Source organism: Psammomys obesus, unplaced genomic scaffold (assembly GCF_907164565.1).
Source record: "Psammomys obesus unplaced genomic scaffold, mPsaObe1.curated_primary_1811, whole genome shotgun sequence".
Lineage (NCBI taxonomy): Eukaryota > Metazoa > Chordata > Mammalia > Rodentia > Muridae > Psammomys > Psammomys obesus.
The window spans coordinates 25,850,999-25,875,381 of NW_026596095.1; the positions used below are offsets into that span (position 1 = coordinate 25,850,999).

Below are 24,383 nucleotides of genomic sequence, written 5' to 3' on the forward strand. Positions count from 1 at the left end.
AGCACACATGTGAGGTCCAAGTCCCCTTCATACGAGTCGCCAGTGGCTGAGGGGGTGAGGTGACATGAGCTGAAGGCTCAGGGCTGGGACAGGCGCTCCCTCCCCCACAGCAGGCTGGGGGCTGCACACCACCCCTGAAATGCTAGAACTCTCCCCATTTCCCCTCGGCTTGGGGACTGAACCCAGGGCCTCACACACACTAAATGCATGCTTTGCCACTTAAGTGCACACTCCGACTCCCTCCAGATCTCCCAGGTTATGTATGTGTCACACACACGTGTATGCATGTGGAGGCCAGGGCCAACGTGAGTTGTCATTTGCAGTTACTTTCCGCTTTATTTTTGAATCTCGGTCACAAGGTTTATTAGCTCTGTTAGGCTGGCAGGCCAATGAGCTTCAGAGAGCCTCCTGTGTGTCTGCCCAGAGCCGGGGCTGCAGACGTGTGCCACTCTGCTTGGCTTTTGTGTGGTGCTGGGGGTCTAAATTCAGATCCTCAGGCTTACATAGCAAGTGTGTTACCAACAGAGCCACCCCCGTCAGCCCCTAGATTTATTTTTAAAGTGGTCAAGAGAACTAGATCTCTACGTAAAATCATCCAAAATGTCAATGGATCTATCTGTTTTGTTTTGCTTTTTTCTCTTAGCAAATGCTATGTGGAGTAAACAAGCATGTGTGATGGGCTCCATGCCATCTCTGGCTTATGAGGAAGAAATGTCTCGGCCAGATCATAGAAGACAGAGTGCTAAATGTTGATCCTTGGACATGAAGGGGCTTTCCATCTCTTCCCCCTTTCCACGTGAGCTGTGCCCGTGGCGTGTTGATTGGGTGGAGCAAATGCGAACGGAGGTTTGCAGGCCTAGTCAGAGTGTTACGGCACTATAATCAGCAGCTGACGATGGTGCTAGGAGGCAGTCAGAGACCAGCTGCATGGGTGGTGACAGCTGTACTCTGCTCTTCATCCTTTACGGTGAGCACACTGATAATGAGAGCCAGACACCTGGAGGGCAGCACGGATGTGGGCCTCCTGGAGGTCTGGGCTTATGTGGAGTAGGGTATGTGGGAGCTGGTGAGTGTAGGAGGTAGGAGGAGTAGACGGCTGGGAACCACGGGGCCGTTAAGATTAGTGACCAAAAGTGGAAGGCCAGGTTTATTTTTTATTTTTACTTACTTTTTGAGACAGGGTCTCACTATGTAGCTCTGGTTGTCCTAGAACTCACTATGTAGAGCAGGCTGGCCTCAAACTCAGAGATCTGTGCGCCCCTGCCCCTAAGTGTTGCGACTGATTAAAGGTTTGGACTACCACCCTTGGCCGGGTCAGATGGTTTTTAAATGAGAAACTAGTAGCATCTAAAAATACAACCTAACACTTGGGGATGGGTTTTCAAAATTCAACGTGCCTTAAACATCCAAATGTGAGGAAAAGGTTAGGTGACTCTGATACATCCAAGCAATTGAAGAATATGCGGTTGTTATGAGACTTACCATGTGATTTGAAAGTGGAAGGTTGAAAGGGTTAGGAAGCAGGGAGATGAGGGAGAGAGGGCGGGAGGAGGAGAGCTGATGAAACCCAAGCACATATGAAATGCTACAAGGAAACCTAGAATTTAAAAAATAAAATCTTACCGCGCAAGTGGAGAAAAAAAGGCCTCAGCCACACGACACATTTTAATGATATAAGAAATTGGCATTTGCAACAAAAATCATGGCACAACCCCGTTATATCAGTCAGATATGGCAAAGTACACTTCTTATAGGCGGGAATGCTGGAAAATGGGGGTGCGATTCATGAAGATGCATGGCGAAGATTTCCCGGTAAATGAGCAGGAAGCGAGTTTTCTTCAGATGCTTTTCCTCACACAGTGCACGCCTTGTTCTCTTATGGCTCGGAGAAGTCACTGCATTTCTCAACGATCTGACAGGGGAGCGAGGGTGAGGAGTGAGATGGGGAGAGCGGAAGAGTTAATAGTTCTCGGAAGCGGCCGTTCTGCATCACTTCTCTTCTATGCTGGCCACTCAGACACCATACGGCAGGAGTGAAGAGTAGAGTGTTTCTGTCTGGTGTGTCCGTGTGAGTTTGAGCCTGTGCCATGTGCCACAACATGTGTGTAGAGGTCGGAGGGCAAGCTTGGCTGCCGGTCCTTGCCTTCCACCTCGAGACGAGGTCTCTTGCACTGCTGCTCATGCCAGCCAGCGGGTCATCCTGTCCTCCCCTACCCCCACCCCAGCTCTCTGTGGAAACGCTGAGGCCACAGAGGTGTGCTGTGTGCCTAGCTTTAAGTGACCAGAACTCAGGTCATGCAGGCACGTTACACGCCATCTCCTCGCTCCCAGAATACGATTAATGACGCCCGTTTTTAAGTTTTGTTTGTTTTTCGTAGTGGTGAGGATCAAATCCAGAGCATTAAGTGCTTTGCCTCTTGGAGAAAGCATTGCCAGCCCAGATGAGAAAACTTCATTTATACTATATGTGTAGGAAGGTCATCGATGGTATGATTCCTTAGGATGTTTTCAGGCACGCTTACGTTTTATTCTACTCTTATCTCCTTCTCTATTTATCTCCCCCACAACTAAAGCCTCCCCTCCCCATTTTTGACGTAAGTTCCTAATTGCAATTAAGAGGTTTCATCCAAACATCATTCTGTGTCATTTGATTATACCTGTAGAGTTGAAACGTTATGGCTAGCCAGTGTTGAGCAGATATTTAACTGATTAACTGATTGTTACAGCTGGATACAAAGAGGAATGATCAAGTGTCTTAACAACTGTACATCTGCAGCCCGTATGTTCAGCAGAGTTTGAATAGCTTAATCTCCTTCTGAGTTCTCACATGCAGGCCTCCTCAGACCTTTACACTAATGCCTGCCAAGTAGCAATAGTTCATTTCCAACAGGTAGCCACTTTAGAACTTCATCACATCAAAGGATGTGTGAAGCATGATTCCAAGGAAAATACTAGATTCTGGAATAGTGTTTATCAACTTTGCTTTGAATACAAGGTTACAGTGTGAGAAGGACTCCAAGCTACTGGGTGGGGTCAAGGGGAAGAAGGGACATTTCCTGGCTTTGTGATGCTTCACCTACTGTCTCTTTTAAAAGTGTGTCCTATGGGGTGCAAAGTAGCTGAGAGTAATAGCTGGAGATGAACTACTGTCTGGTCTTTGTTCTCCCACCAACTGCCTGGGCTTAGTAGTGAATTTTCTCCTTTGTTGGCCTCTGTAGTTAAGTGCACAGTCCTCCTGGAGAAGTGGACCACTTGGTTTTGCTGGAGCTGGAAGCTCCTATTAGTCTGAACTGATAGCTGCATCACAAGATACCATGTCTCAACTGAAGGACCATGGGACACTTCTATTCTGAGTTGTTTTTCTTCTCTATAGTGATTTTTAGTAAGAATGCAATGCATAGTGTTTTTGTTTTGAAAGCTCTAGAAATCTAAATCTATCAGTCTATCTGGAATTAAAAAAATTTTTTTTTGCTAGCAGCCTGAAACTTCATGAGTAAGAATTAATTAATTAATTCATTCATTCAATAACACATGGTACCAACTATGAGCATACTCTGTTCTTAGATGTAAAAATACAGACAACACACACAAAGAAAACAAATAATACCACTTTAAGTTCATATGCTATTTATTTATTAAGTTATTAATATGGACAATATTAGGCAACATTAGTCCACTTATCCAGCCCAGGAGAAAGACAATAAAGAGCCCATTCCTACAGTAAGTGTAGCCCAAGCACTCACAAAAGTCCCCTTATTTGGACATCAGAGGGAACTGTCAGTCGGGTTTATACTTACATTAAGTAAATCTTTCTTGAATTTAAAAGTCCGATTTAGATAATGCAGAGATACATGTATCTCCTGTTGGGGAGGAAGGAGCTGGTCCCCTCTTCAGCGGCCCCTCTCGCTGCCCCCCATCCCTACAACAAACCCCACCTCCCTTCTAGATCAGCAGGGGCCAGACTTGGGTTCAAGAGGGTGGGCGGGTCACAGGGATCCTGATTAATTTATAAAGACCGTGTGTCAAAGCTCTAAAAACTCACTTGGTGGTGGTTAGTGGCAGTGACGAGCACACTACAGTTAGCCAAGAAGATTCTTCACATGGAGTCCTGGCTTGCAGCCTGGGAGATGATTGTGGTTCTCAGTGGGAACGCGGAGGTAAGGGACTGACAGTGACTGCTGTGAGGCCATCTGCAGAATGTACTGGCCTGGCTACTATGGCTTTTAAAACTGGCCTTCCTTTCTTTAGCATAGACAAACCTGCTTCAGGTTTCCTCTTATGTCTATCTAAAATTAGCACAACACTGAAAAGGAATATGAAAGAATGAAACTCCTTGCTTTCAGCCTGAATGATGAAAAAAAAAGGGGGAAAAGTTTGTTCTCCAGCAAACAGGCCACACTCAACCTTCCGTCACTGAAACAGATGCCAAGTGAGGTTTAAAGACATGTGTTGGACAATGCTGGTTAGCGGATGGAAGTTCTGTGTGGAGCTACACATGGGTTAGAATCTAGAATACACACAGGACTCAAAGTGGTTCAGTACGCCAGGGTTTCTTTAACTGCTTCCTATGTTCCCATCACACTGAAAGCCATGTTTCAGCATTGGCCTTGGACCACTGTCAGTTGAGGATGGAACCAGAAGCCTCAGGACATTTTGCCATGTTGTCTGGCAAACTGCCTATACAGTGCAGAAAAAGGAAAAACCGTAGGGAAAGAGTATTGAATCTAGTCAACTCTAGGCACAACAGGCCTGACATTAGCAGAAGACTAATTAATGAATGAGCAGCCATACAGGTTTTTGACCAGTGTGCTTCCCCAGCATCAAAAAGTATGGTGCTACTTTGCCTATTCCGTTTCATCTTTAAATAAGCTAGACAGACCCTGCTGCATTCTTTGTTTCTAATTTACCAGTACATTATTATGTAGCTTACTGCATGTGAAGAGCAAGTCAGCATGTAGTACCAAGTTTACATCATCAGAGGTCTACAACATGCACATTCTACTTAATGTAGCTCAGGCATCAGGAATACAGGGTAACAGTTATGGGTGGAGACTTGTCTTGACAGTCATGTTCACATTAACTATGGGTTTAGAAATCTTATTAGGCAGGTACCTATAAGCAGTTCTTCAGTTGGTACTGGAACATTACACGCATGCACAAGTGATGTAGTAGAGAATGGAGCTGAAGAAGCAGCTGGGTGGAGAACAGAAGGGTAATCGGCGCCGGGATGCCTTGTGCCAGGAGGGGCAGTTCTCAGCTTTCCACTGTAAGTCTCTGCTCCGTAAGCGAGGCCTGCTGGGCAACACTCTTGTTCTCATGACTTCGAAGTTTGGATACGACATCTAGAAAGGCCAAATCCTGCACTTCCTTGTATAGAGGTTCTGGAAGAGAAAAACAAGATAATGCACACATTGCTGTTGGATTGTTCTAGTCTACCCAAAACGTACACCTGACTGATTGGCTAGACCAAGCTATCAACCTAGGCATAACCCAGGGATGAGTCCCAACAGTACCTAGCAAGGTCTCCTTTAGGGCTGCACTGTCATTTATAAAGATTTACATCAGGCTCTACAGTCTAAAGTTGCTTAGGGTAATAAGCTGTAAACACAGCTCATTGTGTTACCTCAACGTTCAGTTATCTACAACTTAACCCCCACAGAAATAGTTTATTAGAAACCTGTTATGTTTTATGACAGATGGAAGTGTTTCACTTCATATACTTTTAGTAAGTAGATTTTCACCTCTGTTTCAGATTTCCCTGCCTGCCTTTTCTGACTCACTCAGCCTTAACTGTGAGAAAATACAGGACTCCTAGTATGATTAAGAACCCAGTACTGGCAAGAATGAGGTCTAATATTTTATATCATCAGTGCTCCCCAATTGGTGGGATTTTTAATTTTTTATTTGCATCTATTTACATGTGTGTTCTGCACACACAGAGCATGTGCTGTGGTCAAAGAACCATCTGTGGGAGTTCATTGTCTCCTTCAATCAGGTGGATCCCAAGAACTAGACTCAGGCTTTCAGGATTTGATGGCAGGTGCCTTTATCCACAGGGTCATCACCTTGCTTCCTGATGTGTTAATTCTGGTGTGACCAACATCAAACACCAGAATTAATCTTTTATTAGAAACAGAAAAAAAGGAATCTAAAGTCACATAATTTTTTTTTGTTGTTGTTGGAGACAGGTTCTCTTTACATCACCCTGGCTGTCCCTGAACTCACTATGTAGACCAGTCTAGCCTTGAGCTCAAAGAAATCCACCTGCCTCAGCCTTCAAAGTGTTGGGATTAAAGGTGTATGGGGCCATGCCTGACAAGTCACATAGACTCTCAAACAGACCTCACATTTACAAAACCATCTTGAAAAGGAACAACCCAGACAGCTCTCATTTCTTGACTTTAGTGTAGTTCTGTTACAGCGACAGACAAATGAATAGAAACCAGAACGAAATCCTCACATGTGGTAAGATGATTTGATGAGGATACCGAGATTGGTAAGGAAAGGGCAAGGCTTTTCAACAAATGGTGGCAAGGAAACTGGATGGTCATATGGAAAAGAATGAAGCTGATGCTCTCTTCTCTCTCACAATGGAGCAATAATCTAAAACCTGTACTTTATTCTTGGATACAGAAACAAACATATAGACAACAAAAAGAAAAATGAACCAATGGTATTTCATCCAAATAAAAAGCTTTTATATATCAAAGAGCATTATCAACAGAATTAAAAGATAACCAGTGGACCAGGGGATATTTATAAATCACACATCTGACACAGGACTAATGTCCAGGACATATGAAGGAATTGTACAAATTAACATTCACAACAACTTCCAACGTGCACATGAAAAGATTCCCAGCATCACTGATGACCACAGAAAGGCAAATCATAACAATCAGCCCTCATTCACTGCAGTACTCTTCATAAGAGGGGTTTGCTGGGATGCTGAGAAATGTGAACTCATCTGCGTTACTGCCAGGAATGTTGCATGGCCAAACCACTCTGGAAAACAGCACTCTGCCATGCCTCCAAATATTCAACAGACCGTAGTTCTCATACAGTCCCACATGACCATTTCTCTGTACACTCCCCAAGGACTGAAAGGAGGGACTTAAAGAGTGATTTTTATCCCAGTGTTAAGTGGCAATATTCCCAAAAAGGCAAAGTAGAAATAAGACAAATGCCTATCAAGGAGGGAATAAAATTGTCATATACACACAATGGGACATTACTGGACATTAGAACAAATGTTTCATTATTCAATTTACATGTCATAATGCTATGATAATGATGATAATCAGAATACAGAATTGTAGTATCCAGAAGCAAAAAGATAGGGACAACTGGGAGTTACTGCTTAGTGAATTCAAGATCACTTAGCTTGGGGAAATAAAGAAGAATGTAAAGATAGATGATGATGGTCAAGAAGCAATATGAATATATTTACTGCTACTGAACTGAACGCTGAAAAATGGTTGGTAGGATAAAACTGTGTTTGTATGTATTTAATTACAATTAGCCTATCTCAACAGAAAGCTATGAATATGCTTGAAACAACTGAACAAAAAATTCAGCAGTAGAAAACACACAAAAAAGGCAGCAAATGGGATTTTAGAAATAAAGTAAACTAACTGAAATAAAACTTGATATATTCAATATTGGAATAAAATGGTGAGGAAATAACTGCGAAACAACTATTTAAAATGAGACAACATAAATTACTGTCTGGACAATAACAGATTAACAATGAAATAGAAGAAAGACGATAAAGCACCTAGAGACTTATAGGACTATGACTAAAGATCTCACATCTGTGCGATAGAGACCATGAACAAGAAGAAAAAGACAAAACAGACCTTTAAAATGAGTCTCAAGAAACAGTGGCTAAAGGCTACGTCATAGAAGACATAACACAGATAAACCCATATGGATTTTAAAAACTGAACAAACTTCAAGCAGGATAAACTCAAAACTGCTTCAGGACATATTTTATAATAATAAAAAATACTGCATAGAGGAAACAAATAGAACACAGTGGATTTCTCATTAGGAATCTATGAAAGACCATATCTTTCACTTATAGACAGAAAAAAACTATGCTCAAAAATAGGCTGACTATAGAAAATATTTTTTTGTGAGTAAAGAGGTTAATGAAATGTTCTTAAAGGAGGAAAAACAATGAATTTGTTGTTGGTAGATAATGTAGAATGGCTGAGAGGTATTATCTAAATAGAAAGGGAAAACTTCCTCTGATTACATTAAATATAAATGGTCTAAAAGTAAACCAATTAAAAGCACTGGAAGAGTTGATTATAAAATGACTCAAGTTAAGATTACCTACAGATACTTCAAACTTACCAACACTGTAAACTGAAACTAACAGTAGAAAATGCTACTCTAAAGTGTAAGTAGGAGTAACTAAGTTAACACCACATAAATCAGACTTCAGAGTAAGGAAGTCAGTAGAGAGTGAGAGGAACAGTACAGAAGAGTTACCCTACCAAAAAGCTGCAGCAGCCCTAAAGCCGTATGTGCCTGGCAACACAGTTTTACAGCATTCTAAGAAGCAGCTGATACAATGAGAAGGACAGACACACAAATGGATCAAGAAGGGCTGCAATACTCCTCTCTCAAGAACTGACAACACTCCCCCTGAGGGGGCACAGCCTGCCAGGTCACAGAGGAAGACAATGCAGCCAGTCCTGATGAGACCTGATAGGATAGGGTCAGAGGGAAGGGGAGGAAGACATCCCCTATCAGTGAACTTGGAAAGAGGGATAGGAGAGGATGAGGGAAGGGGCTACAGAGGGGATACAAAGTGAATAAATGCAATTTATAAAAATATAAATAAAATTTTAAAAAGTGAATAAAAAAAATGAACTGACAACTCTCAGGAAATCAGTAAGAATACAGAAAATGACAACAATCCCACAGAATTTAACTGATGCTTGTAAAACATTCTCAAAACTCAGTAACAGTCAAGTGAATACACATCCAAGTATTCATGGTACATACATCAATGATTTCTTGAATGAACTCTTTAGCTAACACTACAGCATATAATACCAAAACTACTACTTTATAGAAAAATATATCTTGGCATTAATAAACATAATTAGATTTCTGCTGTATTTACTATATGACACCTTCTACTATAGATGAATCCCTTGGGAAGAGTTTCCATTTAAAAGTGGAGCTGGAGAAATAGCTCAGCAGCCAGGAGCACATATATTGCTCTTGTAAGAGAGAGGACTGAGTTTGGTTCCCAGCACCCAAATTTGGTAGCTTACAACTGCCTATAACTAGAGTTTCAGGGTTTCTGACACCCTATTCTGCCCTCTGAGGGCAAGTTCCAGTATCCTTTTAAAAACTAATTTCTACTGTTTTTGTTTTGTTTTTTTTTTTTTAAACACAAAGCCACCATTTACTATGATTACATGTTTACTATTTGACAGAAGCCATATACTGATATTAAGTGATAGAAATACTTACCAGATCCCATGAGAGCACAGATCAGTACCATGGAATTATATTTGATTTCTGGGGCACTTCTCTCATCTGCTAGCAGTCGGTGTAAAATCTGTACAAGCTGAGCACTTTCAAGATCTTTCTCAGCAGGACCTTCAATACGAAACAAAGAATGTCATAGTCACTGAGGATGGTAGTAGTGAGATCAGGCTAAACACTGAAACATACTAGTCATAGGGAACACCCCAAAAAGGATCGGTGAAAATCTCTTTGAAAAGAGTAGGGTGTGAAAAAGAAAGCTGAAATTCTGGGTAAGCTCCCTTAAAAAGAAAAGAAAAAAAAAATCCAAAACCTAAACTAACTTTTCTTTTTCTTTTGACACAGTGTTTTGTAGTCTTGGCTGTCCTGGACCTCACTCTGTAGAATAGGCTGGTCTTGAACTCTGCTTCCTGAGTGCTAGGATTAAAGACCTGTGCCTTAGTTACTATTTGCTATTCTATATTTTGCGTTTTAACCTTGATCTCACCAAAAAAATAAATGTCAGAAAAGATAAGACAAAGCAAAAAAAAGAAAATACAATAATAAATTCAGATATACACGAAGAAAAAAATATGCCAAAAACTCCCAAGAAAGTCTGAGATACATTCAAGAAATCAAACCTGAGGGCCCAAGGGAAAGAGAAGCTGCGGTAGGCAATTTTTATCCAGAGAAGCAACAACTAGACCAGAGAAGAACCTCTGCATGATGTATCACAGTCAAGATAGCAACAATACAAAGAAACTATTAAAAGATGTAAAGAAAAAAAAATACCAAAATACTGGATCTTCCATTAGGCATTCTTAAAGACCAGTAGAACACAAAACTAATAGTTCAAGCCCTGACAGTAAATGAGAAACACCAAAATTACTGTATAACATAATTATTTCTTAAAACTCATAAAAAAATGACAGTTCAAGACAAACTGAAATTAAGGCAATTCACGACAAGCAAGCCAGCACTGTAGAAGATTCTTTTTTTATTTTATTTTTACATTTTTATTACAGCTTATTCATTATGTATCCTACCTGTAGCTCCCTCACTTCTCCCCTCCCAAACCCCCTCCCTCGCTCTGCTCCACCCATACCACTCCCCCAGTCCAATGATAGGGGAGGTTTTCCTCCTCTTTCTTCTGATCCTTCAGATCTCATCAGGAGTGACTGCATTGTCATCCTCTGTGGCCTGGTAAGGATGCTCCCCCCTTAGGGGGAGGTGACCAAAGAGCAGGCCAATCAGTTCATGTCAGAGACAGTCCCTGTTCCCCTTACTATGGAACACCCTTGGGCACTGAACTGCCATGGGCTACATCTGTGCAGGGAAGGGGTATGTATTGCAAGAGTAGCAGCTGCTGTCACCAACACAATCACCCATGAACACAAAGCAAGTATACATCCCATGAGAGGAACAGGTGAACAGAGAGCCAAGAGGGACTCAGTCACACCTAATGTAACAAATTATTAATGGTAACAGAAGGAAGATAATCCAACCAACCAGACTATCACATAACACTATCACTGGAGACAGCAAATCCTTCTGAACGATACCTTTAAATGCAAATGACCCTAATCCACCAATTAAAAGAAACAGAATAAATGAATTTTAGAAAGATGATCTGCTGTCTCCAAGGAACACAGTTAAGATGTACAAACACTGAGAGTCAAAGGATACATAAATCTACCAAGCAAATGGCTAAATGCAAGCTAGTACAAAGGAGATTAATTAGGATTATTCCCTTGGAAGGTAAAATGGCTAAGGGAAAGGGAGCCCTGGGGTAGACAGTTTCCTCATGGCATGTCCTGAAACAGTGGGGATGGCACCTACTTCCTGTTTCTTCTTCTGGGAGCTGGACGGTGCAGACTTGCTTGCCCCAGGCATATGCAGTTGGACATAGACTGCAAACCAGTCAGCCATTGAGTGAACCAACAGGGAGGCTACATAGGAAAAACTTAGCCCACTCTAGTTTTTATGCCAATCAACCAGAGAGCACCTTGCAGAAGGATGGAGTTCAGTGCTGATCCCTTCCTTGCAGGAGGAGTGTGCTTTTGCTTTCTCTCTTGCTTTCACTTTGAATAAAATCTGGCTTTCCAAACTTTCTTTTCTGCCTTTTAACCCTTTCATTGGCAGGAAAGGCAACCCATTCCTGCACTCCACTGAGTAGACTGCAGCTCTGGAGCGGTCAGGAGCCAAGGTGGACTACAGTTCATCAGGAAGACAAGATGAAGTCTAGGAACCAAATCGTGGGGCTTTGAATTCCAACACAAACACACACACACAAACACACAGGAGCACATGGGTCCCACCAGTCATAGCAGGCCCTCCCTACATTCCACTCTCACATTAAGGTGGATCTTCCAAACCAGCAAGGAAACTTCAAAGCTAAATTTTGTACCAGAGCCCAGCTGGATATCCCACCCAAACAATAAGGAATATGCACACATTTTCTTAGTGGCATAGGCAATCTTTTCTAAAACTAATCATATTCCAGATCACAAGACAACCCTTAGCAGATGCCCCCAAATCAACAACAAAATAAAACGCCTGAAATAATTCCTTTTATCTTAGCAGATCATAGCAAGGAAAATTAACAGCAAAAGAAACCTCAGAAATTATACAAATACCTAAATGTTAAAAATTACACTATTAAATGAACAGTAGTCATTGAAAAAACAAGAAATGAAATTCCTAGAATTTTAAGAAAATAACAGTATTATCTCTATCATGACATCTGGGATACAGTGAAGGTATATTAAAAGAAAAGGCTATAGATATGAACACACACACACAAATAGTGAGCTCTCACAGCTAGCAAACCAAAGAAGCCACCAAATACAACAGATGGCAAGAAAGAATATTAGGGAAGAAGCTGATGAAAAATATTAAAAGAATAATGTACATAATCAAAGACCTGACTCCCTGGGAAAAAAAGATGTTTGACAAATCCTTAGCCAAACTAAAGGACAAGACCCAAATTAATAGAATTAGAGATGAAAAGGGGGTTGTTAAAACACATGCCAACAAAATCCATTAGACATTAAAGGGACTTTGAAAACTTAAGATTCCAAAGCTGGAAAACCCACATGAAACGGATTGCTTTCTCACTCACATGACCTACCAAAATTAAACTGTTCAACCTGTAACAAGCAGTGAGACTGAAGCAGTAATGAACAGCCACAGGCTGATTCACTGTTGAATTCTGCCAAGCTTCTAAAGACTAAGGCCAGTACTCCTCAAACTGTTATCACCTTGATACCCAAACTAGATAAAAACTAAGAAAAAGACAGACCAATTTCCCTGATGAACACAACAACCAAAATTTGTCAACAGAGTATTTACAAATCAAATCCTAGAATACATTAAAGTTATTATGAACCACAAATAGTTTGGTTTCATTCCAGGGTTGCAAGCCTTGTTCAACATGAAAACCAATGAACACACGATAGAAAATGACTTAAGGACATCACGATAGACAAAGAAAAGGTATCTGAGACTGTTCAACATCCTTTCATGATAAAAGTACTGAAGAAACTAGGAATACCTAGTTAATACATACCTTAACATATTACAGGCTAAACACTACACTCATTGTTAAGGGGGATATAATAACTTTGGAAAAAAGTAGGGAGCTTTTCCTCTTAGGATCTAGAGCATAATAAGGTTGTTCACTCTCCACTCTTGTTTAATGTAGTGTCTTAGCTGGTGCAGTAAGAGAAAGATATAAAAAGGGATACAATAGGAAAGGAAGAGGCCAAATTATTCATATTTGCAAAGAACAAAATTCTATACTTAAAAAGACCCTATGAGCAGGATGTGCTGTAAAGCGATTTGGGTTTTAGCCAAAGGTTATGTGGCTCTGATACACAATCCCTGGCTGACAGTACCAGGCTCTGGTTCCTGAGGCAAAAGGTGCCACCCATCAGCTTCTCATGGATAACTCTGCCCACACAGATGCTGTACACAGCCATCAGCAAGCGTAGACAAAAACTAACAGTGTCATTTAACTCTGCTTTAACACACAAAAGACAGGTAAGAGTTCAGATAAAGGCAGTACTATAAAGTGATAGAACAACATTTATAGAGGTTATTAACAGGCACGTGGGGATCAAACTTAGGGCCTTGTGCATGCTAGGCAAATACTCTGCCAACTGAGCTAGAAACCTAGTTCCAGATGCTTGCTGTGAGAACCAGGTTTCGTTTCAAATATCTATAATGCCTGTTGAAAATCTCTTATGTATCTTTGAAATAAAATAGCACCTAAAGTTAAGCCTGAAAGTGCAGGTCTAAAAATGTTACACAAAATACAGCCATAGGAAACACCTGTGACAGCAACTTACATATGATTTTCCATATATTCGGATGTACACACTAGCAAAATATCTCCACAGCCAAGGTTCTATCTGATTTCAATTCCACTCCTAGGCTTCCTCTCATCCAAGATAAAAATAGGAAAAAATAAGTTTGTCAGCAAGGTACTTACCCAATTCCAAAGCTGCTATTAGTGCCAAAGCAACAAGAGCTTCATTCTGCATTATTACATGTTCACTAGTTGCCATGGTAACTAGATGCTTGATGCCACCACTCTGTACAATGGTTTTAATTACATCCTACAATAAATAAATATCATAGAATTATAAACTTTAATTTTACACATAAAGAGATGGCATTCCAATCAGTCAACTCATTGTTGAGTTGAGTGGTTTTCTGACCATGTCCTGTATGAATCACTGTATTTTAACTATACATCACGGAAAAGTTCTTAGCTTTAAATAAATTCATCAAAAGATGACAATTTAAATTGCCTAAGTGAAAAAGACCACTGCATTTCCTGTCAAGGAACAGAGAGGTCTAGAAGCTACTGAAACTAAAGAAATAAAAATATAATTTTCCCAAACGTATGTTTTATCAGAATCAACAGAAAACAAGGTTGGAATGTAAAAAATTTTGCTTTAAAAATGTTCATGATACTGCCAAAGCAATTCTCTAGGTACGATAGGTAAAATTCTTCTTCTTTTTTTAACTAAAACATTTAAAGATTATCTTTTACTCTTTTGTTTGATTTGACGAATTTGAGAAAAATTACATGTCAAAGGACTGAGATAGGAGAAATCGTCTTCCCCAGGGAAGAGCACACCAACAGGATGTCCAGTCCCAGTCAGCCAGTCTTGAAAACAAACATATACCTACAATTAGTGAGATTTGAGGCAGGGTATATGGAGTGTATGAGAGGGTTTGGAGGGAAGGAAGCGGAGATTATAAATGCAAAAGAATCAAACCAAAACAATATTGAGAGAGAGAGAGAGAGCATGTGCGTGTGAATGCTCACATGCACATTCCCCACGCCGAAAACAAACACAAAACAAGACAGACAACAACAAAACACAAATAGAATGTTTGCCACCATTCTCGGTTCCCCTATCTCACTGGGACTCTGAGGAAGAGGCGGTGAGGAGCATAGAGTAGGAGCATAGTGGGTAAGTCCTAGGGTCAACACTGACTTTGACAAAGCCAACTCCTCAGCCTGTCTTCTGTCAAGTGACTTCATCTGTCCTATGATTTATCTCTCACGTTTTTGTACCACCTACAAAGCTATTCTATAAAAAGGACATGTATGACATATGGCAGAAAGGTCAGATATGGTTATCAGTCACAGTTCTTGTATCTTTCACACTACTTGTGATTTTAGAGAAAACCTAAATTTCAAAGTAATTAAAGTTACTTCCGGCTAGCTTCAATGCTGTAAAACTTTAACTGTAACTATGACTACTTCTCTAACTTTCTAAACTATTTAAAAATATTTTCCTTTATGTTTCTATCATACATAAAGGTTTGAATCAACTATTTGTAGAAAATATCATTGCTTTGAGCCCACAGTTCACACTCCAAATTAGTGGCATCTAAGAGTTACAGTTACATTTTCATGGGCAGCTGTACTCTACTAACAGCTGTTAAGTGTTTCACTTTAACCTCTTTTAAAGTTGTTCTTAGTATTTATTGTGTTTATGCATGTATGTAAGTGCATACTGAGGTCCGAGGACAATTCTTGGGAATTCTCTCCTGCTATCTTGTCAAATTCTGAGATCAAACTCAGGGAATCAGGCTTGCCGATAAGCCCCACTAACTAAGGCACCTCACCTGTCCCAGAGAAATGAGGCTTTAAAAACCTTTTCTAACTATTGCCTACTTAGTAACAAGATAACAGCTTTTTTTTGAATCTTGGATATAATTCTTAAAATCATTAAAGAGTTTCATGGAACTTTCTTAAGAGCTTACTGAGTAAAGACCAGAAAACATTAATAGATGCACACAGCCCCCTAAAGAAGGTCTATGGACTCTCATTTTTCTCTTTTCAAATGAACAGTTCGTGTGATAGAATAGCAGGGAATGAATGAATGAATGTTTGTAATGACAATCTCTAAGTCCAAGCTTCTAAGTAAAAGCATGTCACCTCTCATGGGAACAGGCACCTCAGTATTTCCTTAGTTAAATGTCTACCATCTCTCCAATGACCTCATCACTTTTATTAAACAGCTTCTCCATATGGGTGATTTTCTTGATAGACTATGAACAAGATATGGTCTCAAGTTTATAAATAAGAGTGACATCTGCCCAAGTCAGACTGGGACTAAAGCCATCTTTCTAAATAGACTCAAAATAATGATACTCTACTGGTTAAAATCCTTTAAGAATTTTATAATTCTGCTGGGTATGGTGGCACATGCCTCATCTCAGTCTTCCAAGGTGGCCTGGGCAAGAAAATGAAATTCTCTAAAAAAAAAAAAAAGCTGGAGATGTAGCTCATAGAGCACATCCTAGAATATCCAAACCTGATTTAATCCCCATAACACTGGAGGGAAGGAGGTGGCAGACCTACTTTTTTGGAGACTCTAACCCAGATACTTTACCTGGCATATAGAATTCACCTTAATTCCAACAACCCCCCCCCCCCCTCCCCTCTCTCCAACAGACCTGCATTTGCTATTTTCCTTTAAAACTGTCCCTTTTGACACCTAGGTATATACACCTGAAAAAGCCCTTCTCCCTCTTCTCCTAGCTCCTACCACCAAAGCCTTACCTTTAAGTAGGATGTAGCAGAACTGAATGAAAACCTCAATGTTTATTTCCTCTTGGCATTGGAGATTAGGATATTTTGAGGAAATACATGATTATGTCAGCATGTGGTGCAGAATCTAGAATGGCCAGCTCCCAAGATGTCCACTCTGATGATTGTTAGCCTATGGCTTCCCCTGGGACTTACTTTTGATTTACTGTGTCGGATGAGGGCAGAGAGCAGTCTGTTTGACTCTCCCATCACACCGGCGTGATCTTTGGCTTCACACCACTCAACCAAACGCTCCACCAATTTAGCATTCTTTCCCAGTTGTTCAGCAGCTTCTGCTATAGGAAACAAGGCAAAGCACAACCAGATGGAATCACTGACAGGCAATGGGCTGACACGAAAGCAGGCGCAGGGAGGAAAATTACAGGTCTAAAAACCCAGTGCAACAATTCTATAAAAGCAAGAGCTGGGAATGATCCCTGCCCGGTGAGCTATTTAGCTTATGCTATAATGTTACAGGCTCTCACACAGACTCAAGACCACATAACTTCATATTCTTGGTTATACCTAACAATGTTAGTGCTCTGGCAACAAACGGTTTTCAAAGGACTCGAAGCAATCAAGACAAAGAAGGATAAAGAAATTGGAAATGCATAAAAACAGCAAGCAAACAAACCCAGTTCACTCCCAGGAGTGTTTTTAAATAGGTTTTTTTCCAAACAGAAAAAATAGAAAATAAATCTGTAAAAATTTTGACCATCGCTGTACGAAAGCATGGTTTTTAAAACAAGGCAAACATGGGTAATACATCAACACATATAGCACCTAGGTATTAACCATAATATACGACATGATTTTCACTCAAAATCATTTAGCAGGAGAATTAAGCCTACAATCAATCTTTTTAAAACTTTTGTTCTCTATTTATTCTTACAAGTCCATAATTCTGACAACTAGAAAATCAAGTCCCCTTTAAGCTTAAGGGCACATAAGTAAGAACTCTGCAACAAGAACGTGACTTGGAAACCATTTCTTTTACCTTGTGCATCTATTAACATTCTTAGCGTTCCCAGGAGTTTGAACTGAACTGGGGGCATTTCAGATTTAAGGAATTTCAAAACTGTCCCTGTGACCTCAGCTGATAACATCTTTGCTTTATTTATAACTGGAAAAGAGAGAGAGAGAGAGAGAGAGAGAGAGAGAGACCATAGTTAGAATGGTGCTAACATTCTCAATTAAACATTCAGTTCAACAAATATCTAGTACCTAGTAGCTTTAAGGCCTTATTTGTATTTTTTATATTTAAATTTATTTTTTTAAAATTTGTTCACTTTATGTCTCAATTTTAGTGCCCTCCCTTGACCTCACCCCAGTCCCATTCTCCCTCCTTCTCACCCGCCTCCCCCCGTATCCCTCGCCCCTAGTCCTCAGAAAGGAGGAGTCCTCCTTCCCTGCCATCTGACCTCGGGATATCAAGTCTCATCAGAACTGCCTGCATCCTCTTTCTCTGTGGCCTGGCAAGAATGCCCTGCCAGGGGCAAGTCATCAATGAGCAGGCAATAGAGTTCATGTCAGAGACAGCCCCTGCTCTCCTTACTAGGACACCCACAAGGAGACTGAGCTGCCTATGGGCTACATCTGAGCAGGCAGTCTAGGTCCTCTCCATGCTTGGTCCTTGGTTGGTGCTTCAATCCCTACAGGGAACCCTGGGCCCAGATTTGTTGCCTCTGTTGGTTTTCTTGTGGAGCTCCTGTGCTCTCTGGGTCCTCACCCCCCCCCCTTCCATAAGGTTCCCTGCACTCTGCCCAAAGTTTAGCTGTGAGTCTCATTATCTGTGTCAATCCCCTACTGGGTGGAATCTTTCAGAGGATATTTATGGTAGGCTCCCATCCTGTTCCCTCTCTTCAACTGCTTCTGGTGTCTGTTCTATTTGCCTTTCTGAATGAGAATTAAGCATTCTCTCTAGGGTCCTTCTTGTTATTTAGCTTCTTTAGGTCTGTAGTTGTAGTATGGTCCTCGTGTTGTATATGGCCAATACCCACTTATAAGTGAGTATATAGCATGCATATCTTTCTGGGTCTGGGTTGCCCTACTCAGGATGGTCTTTTCCAGATCCATGCATTGGTTAAGGTCCTGTTTTATACCTTTCTGTTTAGAAACGGTAAGAGTGAAGCTGTTGGGCATGCTGCCGTATGCTAGCAGTAAGAGCACAGAACGTCGAGATGAAAGGATCACAAGTTGAAGGTCCTCATAACCTACATAGTGAATTTGAGACTGGCCTGGGATACAGCCTATCTCAGGTCCCCTGGCCTAGGAGTAGAGCAAATAAAACATGAGATTGGGTATTTTTTATGTATGTTTTCAGATATAACATACAAAGATCATACTAGTTTTTTAAAACACAATTTTAAAGCATTTAGTTAGCTTTAGTGTTTTTCTTTATCACTGTATTTGACTCAACTGTACTAATATAAATGTGACTGCCATTATTAAATACTACCAGTATGCTATACAAATCAAATACATTTTGATTGGATCTTCCTGTTACTACACTATTTTACTTTGCCATAAATTTAATTTTAGGAAATAGACAAAAGAATTAGCTTTAACAGTCATCCATGTAATTTTCTCTAACAATGTCATTCCATAGCTCAAAACTGTTGATACAAAGATACATCAAGGCTATTTTCAAAAACTATGTATATGCTCATAGAATGAAATAAACCCAAAAGGAGCCCACTACCTTAATTAACTATTTTTTAGGGAACTCTGTTTATTGATGTCACATCTTAATTTACCTGAAGATACTTTAAGAAGCTTAAGCATGTGATATAATGAAAGCAAAGAGCTCATAAAAACTGATAAATTCTAGAGATCTGGGCCCAGGGGGTCCTGCAGAGAATGATGCAACAACCAAGGACCACACATGGAGAGGAGCTAGACCCCCTGCTCAGATGTAGCCCACAGGTAACTCAGTCTCCATGTGGGTTCCCTGGTAAGGGGAACAGGGGCTGCCTCTAACATGGACTCTGTTGCCTATTCTTTGATCACTTCCCCAGGGCGGGGCAACCTAGCCGGGCCACAGCAGAAGAGTATTCTGGTAGTCCTAATGGGACTTGATAGGCAGGGATCAAATGGTAGGGGAGGAGGGTGTTGCCTTTGATGACTGGGTTGTGGGTGGGGAGGATAGAGGGATGGAAGGAGAGAGGGCGGGTTCGACCAGGAGGAGACAAGGCAGGGAGTTACAATCAGAATGTAAAGTGAATAAATTATGTATATTAAAAAAAAAGAGATCAGTTTGGTACTGTCTCAGAAAATATATTTAACATTTGGTCTCTCTGACTCACACAGCTGCCCCAGCTTACCTGGAATGGCTAGGTTCCTGAGGGCACTTAGTGCTGCATGCTGCACAGTCACATTCCCATCTTCTACGTGTCTGTCCAGTAGGTCCATGAGTTTTTCTACAATTCCATTGTCTACCATATGAATACAGTTTCCATCTACACAAAGCAAAGGCAAATTTCTTCCTTTAGAAAAACATGCATAAGTCTTTTGCTGCACTAAATCTTTTATACTCTCCACTGATCTTCATTGCAAGCCTAATATTCTGCCAGCCTTAAAGCCATTACTAAACAGTTCTTTTAGAGGGAGGAGAAAGTGACTCAGGAATGATAGTTTATAGGCTGAACATTCCTGAAGCAAAACTTCAAAGTCTGAAATACTCTAATGCCTGAGAATGTGGGTTACTGACATGACTCTGAGTGTACAAACTCTATAACTGAATCCATGTGATCAAGCAAGCACAGTTAAGAGGCTCTAAAAATATCACCTAACTTATTCTCAGGCTGTATGCACACATGTACAGGAAACACACGTTTCATGTTTAGGCTTGGGTCTTCTGACCAAGATATCGCCTAATGTCTACATAAATATCCCAAAATCTAAGAAAATCCAAAATCTACAATGCTTAAGGTCTCAAGCATATTGGATTAAGGGACATTCAACCTGTGTTATCTATGAATAGTGTACACATTGGAGCAAAATGGAATTACTCCTTATTTCCTAGTAAAAGTAAGAGTTCTTAGATTAACTATCAAAAGCATCAAGATTTGACAAGCTACAAGGTGCAGTGCCTTTAAAATGTTAATAAACTAAATACTGTATACCCACAGGATTACTCATGTGTAAACATGGGTATAAAGTTACGACCCAATAATCCAAGAAAGACTATTCAGATTATTAAAGCCAAAATAACATGACTGGAAAAAGAGCATATCTCCCATTAGATGTATATGCTTGGGTTCACTAAACTTGAAGCACAAAGCATTCAAAACCACTTGCATGATCATTCATCTTTAAACTTCAGAATTCAGAAGACTACACAAAATGTTATTTGTTGGTAAATTCACTACAAATATTTCAGTCCTAAAAGATTAATGAAACAACACACAAACATTTCTGAACTGTACACTTTTGGTGTATGTGAAAGAAGAGCAGAAAGTTAAAAACTGCAGAACACTTTATTCACAAGGAATAACTAATGTGCATACCATTCCTGGCAAAATTTGCAATGGCTAGTGCCCCAGCAAGCTGCAGCTGGTGGTTATTTGATGGAATCCAAGAAAGCACCCTTTGGAACACATTGCCTTTTCCTCCTTCAAAAAGTTTCTGCATGGATTCATCTGGAAGGAAATGAAACAAATAGTTAAATAAGAGAAATATAATTAGGAGTAACAAGCCCACGTTCCAAAGCAGATATCCAACTAGGAAAACAGACACCTCATAAACCATTAGGTTCATAATGAGGGCAATATTATAATAGGTTATTAATAGATATCAGACACTGGAGTTGATGAATTTTGCAGCTCAAGTTTCCAAGAACTGTCCAGTCTTTAGTTCTCTGGTGTCATAGTCTTCTCTCCTCCATGACAGGTCTTCAAATATTGGAAGACAGACAGTAAAGACATAACTTTTTCTTGAGTTTGTCATTTTTTGTTCTTTTCATAGGCATATAGTTTCAAAGCCATCACAGCAACAGTAAACAAAAGAAGAAAACAAGAAGATGCCTAGCATAGTGTTTACAAATGGCTCAATAGGTCTAAAGAGTCTGATGACCATGTTCTTTGATTGGCAAAGCTAAAACTCACCTCCAAGAAGTAATAAAACCATTAGATCTGAAGCCGTTTTAAGCTCAGCAATGTCGTCCTCTTTGTCACTATCTACCTTCTGCTGAACAACCTCCAGAAGACACTCCACCAAACCTGCTTCAACCAGCTGTAGTTTAATAGCATCTACAGAGCAACGTGAACAAAACAGAAGATTTGATGACACAGGCCCTTTGGTATAAGTGATCTGTTATGAAGAATTTTAACTAGCATATTTTAAGCTTAGTTAATGCACAACTTCAATAAAAACCAAAAACCTACCTTTGAACACTTGAGTTTCAAGCTTTCGTATTTGATGGTCCAGCTTGATTACACAAAACTTACATCATTTTTCTATTCAAAATTATTTATCCTCTCAAAATGTCTTACAGTACTCAAATAAATCAGGTCTTTCTTAGTTCTGACAGCAACCAGTATCACTATATTTTATATACCATGATTATGCTAGAAGGCAATAGCATATTATACACACATATGTCTATAATACACATACGTATTTGTTATGTAATGTAATATTAAAACACATCTACTACGGGTTTTGAATAAAAAGGTAACTTCAGGGCTGGAGAGATAGCTTATGGGTTAAGAGTACTGGCTGTTTTTCAAAGGTCCCAAGTTTAATTCCCAGCAACCACATGATGGCTCAGAACCATCTATAATGAGATCTGGTGCCCCCTCCTGGCCTGCAGGCACACATGCAGGCAGAACACTGTATAAATAATAAATTAATCTTTTAAAAATAAAGCTCATTGTTTAAAAAAAGATATTGTCATGAGTACATGGGGGTTTCTTACATTAAATTCTATTTCATAATATATCTTTAAAATGTTCATAATACAGTTGAAAGGAAAAAATTAAGTCTTCTCATGGTTAATTGATAAAGTGTTATTTCAGAAAAAGAATTTATATAATAGTTTCATTTAAAACACCTGACTGCAATAGCAACTTTACCCCTACATTAAGTCTATTGTTTTGTAGTCCTCCTATCTTATTCTATTACTATACCACTTATGTTCTTGAGGATTTTATATTTGTAGCCATATCTATCTGTCAAAAATTTAAATTTTGCTGTTTTATTTGGAGTTTACTTTAGTCATTGGTCCCCATAAGCTGTATGTATGTCACACACAGCAGTGGCAGTTTCAGCTTGTCACGTGAAAGAGTTTAAAATATACATACACTTAATATTTATTCTTTTATGTAATTTCCTTTGAATATCTTTAAATATACAAAATACTTTTGTGAAAATGCACCTGTATTTGGCCATACTTAAAGTAGGCTGTTTCCTTGGTTACAGAGCACTAGGGCTAAAGATGTGCAGAAACTAGAATTGAAAACTACAATTAAGACAAAAATTTTAGAGATTCTAAAGCCTGAACCATACAGATACAAAGTCATAACTGTTCTTTTTGTATAGCAAAAGAGAAAAAATGATTAAGATGCAAATAATTAATACAGAGACAAGTTTTCAAGGGTCTATCACTGTACCCTGCAGTTATTCAGCTGCCTTTAGGTGGATGAGAAAACAGGAAATAAATAAAAACACTGCTGTATGGATATTCTGTAAGGAGGTTACGGTAATTCTTTGACATAACAGCTGAAGATCAGGGTCACATTTTACTTTTGTAGAACTATCGAATGAGATGAAAAAGAAGTTTTCTCCCGAAAAGCAAGATTTAAGGCATTTTAGAACATGTGAAATATGCCAAAATGAAGGTTTGCAGATCTTTCTTTTTACAGTTTGACTGTAATCACAGATTTAGAAACCTTCAATTGCCTTAGTTAAGATGAGCCAGAAATGTTTGGCAAGGCAGACATTCTAGCACATTTATCCACACCGTTCCACACAAGGACTATCTTCCTCACTTGTTTGAATGCATATGCATGAATGCAGAGGTGTATCACTGTGCATGTTAAATAACCTACCGTGTATTAAATAAACAAAGCAAGGCTGGTTATGCTTTGCCTCCTGTTTCAGCCACACTGAGGTAGGGTATCACTAGAAAGCTGTTGCACAGTGTCAGGGCAGTCTCTACCCTCTTAGTTAATCCTGGAAACCCTCAGAGACACAGTCAGAGCTATGCTTTAACCTTAGGAACTTCTCAACCCAAGCCAATCAGTCTGGCAGTCAAGATCAGCCATCATAGAACCTTTTCTTAAAAGCCAGAGAAAAGCCATAGCTGCAGAAAAATAGATATTAAACATAAGCAATTATGAAAAAGACAGTTACTTTTCATTACCCAGATCGAGAAATTGTCAACAATCCAAGAAGTCCCTCTATACATTTCTCTCTGATCAGGAGTCCTTCCCCTTTGTATCTCAAGCTTATAAACCTGGTTGTTACAATAAATCACTTCCGTATTTTATTATTTCACCAAATAAATAACCGTTCCTAAGACCTACTGAGCTACATTAGCTCTTATTTTTCATTTAACTTTATATAACTGAAAAATATATATTAAATGTTTTTTTTTTGTATTTTTTTATATTGGAGAGAAAAAGAGAAAGAAAAAGAGAGACATATTTTTAAATGTTTTTTTGTATTTTTACATTGGAGAGAGAGAAAGAGAGAGAGATTGAGATTGTGTGTGTTGTATGCCCATGTTGAGAACAAGGGACAGCTTGCGGGAATTGGTTCTCTACTTATACAATGTGGC

The 24,383-nt window shown here is 39.7% G+C and overlaps 1 protein-coding gene across 1 annotated transcript in view; it reads right to left on the reverse strand.

The window, feature by feature from the left end:
• Positions 1-3,616: 3,616 nt before the first annotated feature.
• Rap1gds1 (Rap1 GTPase-GDP dissociation stimulator 1) overlaps positions 3,617-24,383 on the reverse strand; it is a 102,257-nt gene continuing 81,490 nt past the window's right edge. Inside the window, exons 8-15 of the mRNA XM_055628087.1 lie at positions 21,709-21,852; positions 21,112-21,243; positions 19,927-20,061; positions 17,601-17,726; positions 16,760-16,899; positions 13,982-14,108; positions 9,496-9,624; positions 3,617-5,381 (exon numbers count right to left, since the gene is read on the reverse strand). Coding sequence (XP_055484062.1) covers positions 5,254-5,381; positions 9,496-9,624; positions 13,982-14,108; positions 16,760-16,899; positions 17,601-17,726; positions 19,927-20,061; positions 21,112-21,243; positions 21,709-21,852 — 1,061 coding nt within the window. The 3' untranslated portion in view covers positions 3,617-5,253. The remainder of the gene's footprint in view (positions 5,382-9,495; positions 9,625-13,981; positions 14,109-16,759; positions 16,900-17,600; positions 17,727-19,926; positions 20,062-21,111; positions 21,244-21,708; positions 21,853-24,383) is intronic.